Raw genomic sequence first — 10000 nt, forward strand, 5'->3', positions numbered from 1 at the left:
GAGGTGAAAAAAAAAGAGAGTGGAAGAAAGACGAGAGAGAAATGAAAGAGAAAAAGAAAGAAGAACGAGAGAGAGAACGAGAGACACAAAAGCCAGGATAGAGAAAGAGAAAAGGGAAAAGTACGAGACATAAAAGAAAGAGGGGAGAGAGAAGAACGAGAGATACATAAAAGAAACAGAGGAGAGAGAAAGAGGAAAGAGAGAAGAGAGAGTAGCTACTTCCTCAACAGTCAAGACAAGGCTATGACCTATGACCTGCACCATCATGTCCCAAACATTTTTTTTTTTTTCTTAAAATAAAATCCTCAACTCACCCTTTACTTCCACCCCCTCCCTCCCCTCATCCCTCATCATGTGGGTCTTTCTCTTTCTCCCTCTTAATATCTCTCTCTCTCTCTCTCTCTCTCTCTCTCTCTCTCTCTCTCTCTCTCTCATCCCCATCCCCAGCACCCTTTTCTTGGGGCCTTCATCCCCACACCCAAAATATCCATACTCGTAAATATTCCTCCTTGTAAGGACAGACAAGGTAATAGATAGCTCGATAGATACACAGACAGACACACAGACAAGTAGGCAGGCAGGCAGGCAGGCTGATTGACTGACTGACTGACTGACTGACTGACTGACTGACTGACTGACTGACTGACTGACCAACCGACCGACCGACCGACCGACCAACCGACCGACCGACCGACCGACCGACCGACCGACCAACCGACCGACCGACCCACCGACTGACTGACTGACTGACTGACCAACCGACCGACCGACTGACCGACCAACCGACTGCCTAACAAACAGCCAAACAGACAGACGAACAGACAGACTGACAGAAAGACAGACAAACAGATACACCACCACACGTCTCACACAAACACAGATGCAAAAAGACGCATACCAATACCATCTTCCTCGTCTTTTCCCAGTATCGGCTGACACTGCTTTCAGCCGAGGAAACTGTCAATCAATGCGAGGGGGTGGGGGTAGGGGTAGGGGTGGGGTTAGGGTGGGGTGTGGAGGTGGGGGTGGGATGGGGGGGTTGAGTTAAGTGAGTGGGCGTGATGGGTGTGCGTGTGTGGAGGAGTGTGAGTGGGTGGATGTTGTGGGTATGTGGATGGGGGAAGGAAAGGAAGGGAGGAGGAGGAAGGAGGAAGGGAGGAAGAGGAGAGGGGATATGGAGAAGGGGGAGGAAGGAGGGAGGGGAGGAGATATGGAGGAGGAGGCGGAGAGGAGGGAGGGAGAAGGAGGAGGAGGAGGGAGAGAGGAGGGAGGAGGGAGGGAGGAGGAGGAGGGAGGAGGGAGGTAGGCGGAGGAGTGAGGAACGACGAATGAGGGAGGGGACGCAGGAGAGGAGGAGGAGGAGGAGGAGGAGGGAGGGAGGAGAGGAGGAGGAGGAGGAGGAGGAGGGAGGAGGAGGAGGAGGAAGGAGGAGGAAAGAGGAGAGAAGAAGAAGAAGAAGAGGAGGGTGGGAGGGAGGAGGAAAGAGGAAGAAGAGTAGGACGAAGAGGGAAAAAGAGGGGCGAGAGGAGGAGGAGATGAAAAAGGGGAGGTGGAGGAAGAGGAGGGGGAAATGAAGAGAGGAGGAGGAGAGGAGGAAGAAAGGAGAGAGGGAGGAAGTGGAGAGAGAGAGAGAGAGAGAGAGAGAGAGAGAGAGAGAGAGAGAGAGAGGGAAAAGAAGAAAAAGAGAGAAGAGAAGAGAAGAAGAGAAGAAGAAGAAGAAGGAACGGCGATGGAGTATTAGGACGGAGTAGGAAAAATGAGATATACAAATAGAAAATAGAGAAAGAAAAAAAAATATAGGAGCGAAAAGAAAGGGAAAAAAGACACAAAAAGAGAAAGCGGAAAAGGAAAAAAAAAGAGAACGAAATCTCTAGTAAAAAAATGAGAAAAAAAAGTAAAAGATATAAAAAAAAAGATGAGAACGGAAGAAAGAAAATAAAAATAAATGACGAGAGTTCCAAACAGAAAAACGAAAAAAAAAGAAAACGAAGAGAGACCGCGCCTCACCTGCCCCTTCGCGCGAGCTGCCTCTCGGCCCCAAAAGCGGACGCGACTTCAACGAACAACAAGACCACGAAGGAAGATGAAATATCAAAAAATAAAAATAATTATAAAGCGAAACATAACCATTACAATAAGAATAAAAACAAATACCGCAATAGAAATAAAACAAAATGCAATAGAAATAAAACAAAATACAATAGAAATAAAACAAAATACAATAGAAATACAACAAAATACCATAGAAATACAACAGAAATACAACAAAATGCAATAGAAATATAACAAAATACAATAGAAATAAAACAAAATACAATAGAAATAAAACAAAATACAATCATAAGTAAAATAATAACCATAACCATTCCACAATGCAAATACAAAGTAAAAAATCTTCTCTTTCTCCCTCTCCCTCTTCCTTCCATTCTTCCCCTCTGTATTTCCCTCTCTTTCTTCATCTCCCTCTCCTTCTCCCTCCCCGTCTCCCTTTCCTTCTCTTACTCCCTGCCCCTCCCCCTTTCCCTCTCCCACCTCTCTCTTCTTTCTCTTTCCCTTCTCCCTCCCCATTTCTTCTCTCTTTCTGCTCTTCTCTTCCTCTCTTCTTTCTCTTTTCTTTCTCCCTCTCCCTCCTCCATCTCCATCTCCATCTCCCTCCTCTCATCTCCATCTCCATCTCCCATCTCCATCTCCATTCTCCTTCTCTCCTTTCTCTTTTCTCATTCTCTTTATCCCTCTCCCTCTCCTTCTTTCTTTCTTCCCACCTTCCCCCTTTCTCTTCTCTCTTTCTCTCTTAATCCTTCTCCTTCTACTCTCTCCTCTCTCTCCCTCCCATAATCCTTTGTCCCTCCCTACTCTCCCTCTCCATCCACACTTCTCCCTATCCCTCCCCTTCTCCCTATCCCTCCCCTTCTCCCTCTCCCTCCCCTACCCTTTCTCCCTCTCCCTCTCCCTCCCCCTTTCCCTCCTCTTCTCCCTTTCCCTCCTCTTTTCCCTCTCCCTCCCCTTTTCCCTCTCCCTCCCTCCCTTTCTCCCTCTCCCTCCCCTTCTCCCTCTCCCCAACCTCAAGCCAACCGCCTTGAGTCCTCGCGGCGAAGGGAAAACAGCGCCAATTGTGTCGGAGTTGGCCGGAATTTTGTCCCCGGGATGATGGCTTAGGTGGAAGGAGGTGGGAGGGGAGGAGGGGAGGAGGGGGTGGGGAGTGAGGAGATGTGAGAAGGGGGGTGTAAAAAAGGGGGGGGGAGGAGGGAGAGTGAGGAGGAACAGTGAAACAAAGGGGGGGTGAGGAGTGAAAAAATGGGGGGGTGAATGAGAAAGAAAAGGGAAATGAAGAGAAGAAAAGATACACCAAACACAAGTTGCACAAACAAATAACATTATATATAAAAACGAGATAACTTCACCCCCACCCTCACCTCACTCTCTCTCTCTCTCACACCCTCTCTCTCTCTTTCTCTGTTTCTCTCACTCTCTCTTTTTCTCTCACCTTCTCTGTTTCTCACTCTCTCTGTTTCTCTCACTCTTTCTATCTCACCATCTCAGTTTCTCTCTCACTCACTCACTCACTCACTCACGCACTCACTCACTCACTCACTGTTTCTCTCACTCTTTCTATCTCACCATCTCTGTTTCTTTCTCTCTCACTCACTCACTCACTCACTCATTCTCTCTCTCTCTCTTTCTCTCTCCTTCTCTCCCCCCTCTCCTTTTTTCTCCTCCTTTTCTCTCTTTCTGAACATCGATCTTCCTTACCTTCAGCCTCGCCGACGAGGGGCGTCACGGCACCGAAGAACCTCTTGTCGAGAACCTGCAGCAGCTGGAGCGCCGTCTCGTGGATGGAGGCGCGAGGGCAGCCCGTGTGGAGGAGAGTCACGTTCATGATGGCGGTGTAGTGGTCGCACGGGTACTCTCTGTCGGGGGAAGCGAGACAGTGGGGAGCCGGTTGGAATGGCGGTTGGAATGATGGGAAGGGTGGTTGGGAATGATAGGAATGGTGGTTGGGAATGATAGGAATGATGGTTGGGAATGATAGGAATGGTTGTTAGAATGGTGGTTGGAATGATAGGAATGGTTGTTGGGAATGGCGGTTGGAATGATAGGAATGGTTGTTAGAAAGGCGGTTGGAATGACAGGAATGGTTGTTAGAATGGTGGTTGGAATGATAGGAATGGTTGTTGGGAATGGCGATTGGAATGTCGGTTGGAATGATAGAAATTGTTGTTAGAATAGCGGTTGGAATGACAGGAATGGTTAGAATGGTGGTTGGAATTATACGAATGATTGTTGGGAATGGTGGTTGGAATTATAGGAATGGTTGTTGGGAATGGTGGTTGGAATTATAGGAATGGTTGTTGGGAATGGTGGTTGGAATGATAGGAATGGTTGTTGGGAATGGTGGTTGGAATGATAGGAATGGTGGTTGGAATGATAGGAATGGTTGTTGGGAATGGCGGTTGGAATGTCGGTTGGAAATATAGGAATGGCTGTTAGAAAGGCGGTTGGAATGACAGGAATGGTTGTTAGAATGGTGGTTGGAATGATAGGAATGGTTGTTGGGAATGGTGGTTGGAATGATAGGAATGGTTGTTGGGAATGGCGGTTGGAATGTCGGTTGGAAATATAGGAATGGCTGTTAGAAAGGCGGTTGGAATGACAGGAATGGTTGTTAGAATGGTGGTTGGAATGATAGGAATGGTTGTTGGGAATGGTGGTTGGAATGATAGGAATGGTTGTTGGGAATGGCGGTTGGAATGTCGGTTGGAATGACAGGAATGGTTGTTAGAATGGTGGTTGGAATGATAGGAATGGTTGTTGGGAATGGTGGTTGGAATGATAGGAATGGTTGTTGGGAATGGCGGTTGGAATGTCGGTTGGAATGACAGGAATGGTTGTTAGAATGGTGGTTGGAATGATAGGAATGGTGGTTGGGAATGATAGGAATGGTTGTTGGGAATGATAGGAATGGTTGTTGGGAATGGCGGTTGGAATGGCGGTTGGAATAGAAATTGTTGTTAGAATAGCGGTTGGAATGACAGGAATGGTTGTTAGAATGGTGGTTGGAATTATAGGAATGGCTGCTGGGATGGTGGTTAGAATGTCGGTTGGAATGACAGGAATGGTTGTTAGAATGGTGGTTGGGAATGATAGGAATGGTTGTTGGGAATGGTGGTTGGAATGATAGGAATGGTTGTTGGGAATGGCGATTGGAATGATAGGAATGGTTGTTGGAATGGTGGTTAAGAATGGCGGTAGAAATGGCGATTGTAATGGTGGTAACGATTATGATAATGATAATCATCACAATGATGAAAGCAACGCTAATGATAATGATAATTATGACAATGATGACGTTGTTGATGATAATGATGATGGCGATAACGAAGAAGACAATGATAAAAATGAAGAAATGCAGCAATAACATATCAGTAATAACACTCATACCAATAATAAACCTCTATCTAATGATAAATGCAAAGATAGACAGATAAATACACACAAGACCCTACTAATGATGTCAACAATGCAAGAACAGTAACAATAAGACTAATACGAATGAAGACTTTTTCCCCAAAATCTGAAAAAATAAATAAATAAAAATAATGAAAAAAATAAATAAATAAAAATAAAACAGAACTCGATCTCCACCCTTGTTTCCTCGTTACAGCCGCGGAGATCAAAATACGGCGGCGACATATTTTGTTTCTTCTTTCCCCTTCCGCCTCCATTCTTCCCCTTCTTTCTCATTTCTTTATTCGCTATTTATCTTTCCGTCTCTCTTCCTCTCTCCAACTCCCCTTCCCTCCCCCTCCCTCACACTCTCCTTTTCTCTATCTCCCCCTCCCCCTTCCCGAACCCCATTCCTTTCCTTCCTTTCCTTCTATCTTATTCCTCCCTTCCTATTCCTTTCTATTCCTTACCTTTCTTTTCCATTCCTTTCTTTTCCTCTTTCCTTTTCTTTCCATTCCTTTCTTTTCCTTTCCTCTTTCTTATTCACCTTCCCTCTCCGTCTCCCTCCGTCTCCCTCCACCACATATTCCTCCTTCCTCCTCTTCCCTTTCCCATCCCTCTCCTCCTCATTTCTCTCTTCTTTCCCTCTTCTCCCTCTCTCCCTCCTCTATTCCTCCCGTTCCCCTCATTCCTCCCTTTCTCTTCTCTTCTCACCCCTCCCCCTCTCAGTCCTCCCTACCCTAATTTTCTTCCCTCTCCCTCTATCCCACTCTCCCCTTCCCTCTCTGAAACTCCCCTCATTTCTCTATTTCTCTTTCCCCTTTCTCTTCTTCCACTCTCTCCCTCCCATTCCTCCATTGTCTTTTCTCTTCTCCCCTCTCCCTCTCATTCTCCCCCTTCCTTTTCTCTTCTCCCCCTCCCTACCCCTTCGTCTCCCTCTCCCATCTCTCCCTCTCCCTCCCCCTCTCCTCCCTCTCTCTCTACCCCTCAGTCCTCCCTATCCCTTCTTCTTCCTTTTCCTCTCTCTCACCCTCTCAGTCCTCCCACACCCCCTTCGCCTCCCTCTCCCTCTCTCCCTCTCTCTCCCCTTCCCTCTCTCCCCCTCCCTTTCCCTCTCTCAACTATCCGGATACCTGCTTCTTGACGCCTCATACCAGGTAATACCAATAACTCCAATGGCGCTCCCCTTCCCTTTCCCTCTCTCCCTCAACTATCCGGATACCTGCTTCTTGACGCCTCATACCGTGTACCAGCTAACTCCAATGGCGCTGTGTGGCTCCCGATCCAGCTGTTTAACTTTCCGCAACAGAGAATTCGCAACAGAGAATGTTTCCTTCCTCTTCCTCCCTTTCCTGCTCCTCCCCTCCCTCCTTTAATCCTATTCCCCTCCCACTTTCCTCCCTCCTTCCTCCTCCTCCTCCTCTTCCCCTCTTTGGCCTCCTCCTCTTCCCTTCCCCTTTTCCTCCTCTTCCCCCTCTCCCTCCTCCCTTTCCCTCCACTTTCCTTCCTCCTCTCCTCCACCCATTTTTCCTCTTCCTCTCCCCTCCTCCCTTTCCTTCCTTCTACACCCCACCCACACCCCTACCCCCTTTCCTCCCTAACCTTCCCTACCATCCTTTCTCCCTTCCCTACCCCCTTCCCAGTGACACCAGTCTTACACTTTTTTCCCTCCCCTCCCTCCCTCCCTCCCTCCCTCCCTCCCCCTCTCTCTCCCTCCCTCCCTCCCCCTCTCTCTCCTCTCCCTCCTTCCCTCTCCCCGCCCTCCCCTCTCTCTCTCCTCCCTCCCCTCTCTCTCTCAATCCCTCCCTCCCCCTCTCTCTCTCTCAATCCCTCCCTCCCCCTCTCTCTCTCTCCCTCCTCTCTCTCCCTCCCTCCCTCCCTCCCTCCCCCTCTCTCTCTCTCAATCCCTCCCTCTCCCCCTCTCTCTCTCTCATCCCTCCCTCCCCCTCTCTCTCTCAATCCCTCCCTCCCCTCTCTCTCTCTCGTCCCTCCCTCCCTCTCTCTCCTCCTCAATCCCTCCCTCCCCCTCTCTCTCTCCAATCCCTCCCTCCCCTCTCTCTCTCCTCCTCAATCCCTCTCCCCCTCTCTCTCTCAATCCCTCCCTCCCCCTCTCTCTCTCTCTCAATCCCTCCCTCCCCTCTCTCTCTCTCCTCAATCCTCCTCCCCCCTCTCTCTCTCTCCAATCCCTCCCTCCCCCCTCTCTCTCTCCTCTCAATCCCTCCCTCCCTCTCTCTCTCTCAATCCCTCCCTCCCCACCTCTCTCTCTCTCAATCCCTCTCTCCCCCTCTCTCTCTCTCCAATCCCTCCCTCCCCCTCTCCTCCTCTCTCAATCCTCCCTCCCCCTCTCTCTCTCAATCCCCTCCTCCCTCTCTCTCCTCTCAATCCCTCCCTCCCCCTCTCTCTCTCAATCCTCCCTCCCCCTCTCTCTCTCTCAATCCCCTCCCTCCCCCTCTCTCCCTCTCTCCAATCCCTCCCTCCCCCTCTCTCTCTCTCAATCCCTCCCTCCCCCTCTCTCTCTCTCCATCCCTCCCCTCCCCTCTCTCTCTCTCAATCCCTCCCTCCCCCTCTCTCTCCTCAATCCCTCCCTCCCTCTCTCTCTCTCAATCCCTCCCTCCCCTTCTCTTCTCTCAATCCCTCCCTCCCCCTCTCTCCCTCTCTCAATCCCTCCCTTCCCCCTCTCTCTCTCTCAATCCCTCCCTCCCCTCCTCTCTCCCTCTTTCTCCTCTCCCTCTCTCCCTGTCCCTCTCCCTCTCCCCCTCCCTCCCTCTCTCTCTCTCTCTCAATCCCTCCCTCCTCTCTCTCTCAATCCCTCCTCCCTCTCTCTCTCTCTCAATCCCTCCCTCCCACCTCCCTCCCTCCCCCTCTCTCTCCTCCTCCTCTCTCCCTCCCACCTCCCTCCCTCTCTCTCCCCTCCTCCCCCTCTCCCTCCCTCCCTCTCTCTCCTCTCCCTCCCCCTCTCTCTCTCTCTCAATCCCTCCCTCCCCCTCTCTCTCTCAATCCCTCCCTCCCTCCCTCTCTCTCCCTCCCTCCCTCCGGAAATCTGACAACAATGCAGAAACGGGAGATACTTCGATTAGTTCTAATAACTAATGTCTGTCGAATTCCATTAGTCTCCCATCGCGTTCCATTAGTTTCCTTTGAATAACAGTCATTACAAGATATGAATTGGAGAATTAGCCGCGCTTTCAATTAGAGGATAAAGAAAACGGCGCGAAGAAGAAGGGGAGGAGGAGGAGAAGGGGAAGAGGAAGAGGGGAAGAGGAGAGGAGGAGGAGGAGGAGGGAAGGGAGAGAGAGAGGGAGAAGAGAGGAGGAAGGAGAGAGAAAAAAAGGATGAGAGGACAAGGGGGAGAGAGAGGATGAAGAGGAAGGAAAGAAGAAGAGGAATTTGGTATGAAAGAGAAAAAGAAAATGAGTAGGTATCGCCCTGATTTGGTATCTCCCCGAGTTGCTATCGGCCCGAGTTGGTATCACCCTGACTAGGTATCGCCCTGAATTGGTATCGTCCTGAATAGGTATCGCCCTGAGTTGGCATCGCCCTGAGTTGGTATCGCCTAGCCTGGTCGCCTGAGTAAATTCATTGCTTGTGACTTGGTATCTTATAAGTTGGTATCGTCCTGACTTGGTATCGCCCTGAGTAGGTATCGCCCTAACTTAGTATCGCCCTGAGTAGGTATTGCCCTGACTTGGTATCGCCTTAAGTTGGTATCGCCCTGACTTGGTATCGCCCGGAGTAGGTATCGCCCTGACTTGGTATCGCCCTGACTTGGTATCGCCCGGAGTAGGTATCGCCCTGACTTGGTATCGCCCTGAGTTGGTATCGCCTTAAGTTGGTATCGCCCTGACTTGGTATCGCCCTGGGTTGGTATCGCCCTGACTTGGTATCGCCCGGAGTAGGTATCGCCCTGCGTAGGTATCGCCCTGCGTAGGTATCGCCCGGAGTAGGTATCGCCCGGAGTAGGTATCGCCCTGAGTTGGTATCGCCCTGAGTAGGTATCGCCCAGAGTTGGTATCGCCCTGAGTAGGTATCGCCCTGAGTTGGTATCGCCCTGAGTAGGTATCGCCCTGACTTGGTATCGCCCTGAGTTGGTATCGCCTTAAGTTGGTATCGCCCTGACTTGGTATCGCCCGGAGTAGGTATCGCCCTGAGTTGGTATCGCCCTGAGTTGGTATCGCCCTGAGTTGGTATCTCCCCGAGTTGCTATCGCCCTGAGTTGGTATCGCCCTGAGTTGGTATCGCCCTGAGTAGGTATCGCCCTGAGTTGGTATCGCCCTGACTTGGTATCGCCCGGAGTAGGTATCGCCCTGAGTTGGTATCGCCCTGAGTAGGTACTGCCCTGAGTTGGTATCGCCCTGACTTGGTATCGCCCGGAGTAGGTATCGCCCTGACTTGGTATCGCCCTGACTTGGTATCGCCCGGAGTAGGTATCGCCCTGAGTTGATATCGCCCTGAGTTGACATCCCTATCCCGCGAACAAAAGAAAAGAAAGAAAAAAATTCTTACGCTTCACTAATCCATTTCTTAAGTGGATGAATAGTTGTTGACGATCCCGGCG

At 50.2% G+C, this 10000-nt stretch overlaps 1 protein-coding gene across 1 annotated transcript in view; it reads right to left on the reverse strand.

Moving 5' to 3' along the window:
* fry (Protein furry) overlaps positions 1-10000 on the reverse strand; it is a gene marked incomplete in the record, with an annotated part of 171930 nt that overhangs the window by 114343 nt on the left and 47587 nt on the right. The window contains 1 exon segment of the mRNA XM_070116952.1: positions 3751-3908. Within this exon segment, the coding sequence (XP_069973053.1) occupies positions 3751-3908 (158 nt within the window).

The sequence above is a fragment of the Penaeus vannamei genome, chromosome 39 (assembly GCF_042767895.1).
Source record: "Penaeus vannamei isolate JL-2024 chromosome 39, ASM4276789v1, whole genome shotgun sequence".
Taxonomy (NCBI): domain Eukaryota; kingdom Metazoa; phylum Arthropoda; class Malacostraca; order Decapoda; family Penaeidae; genus Penaeus; species Penaeus vannamei.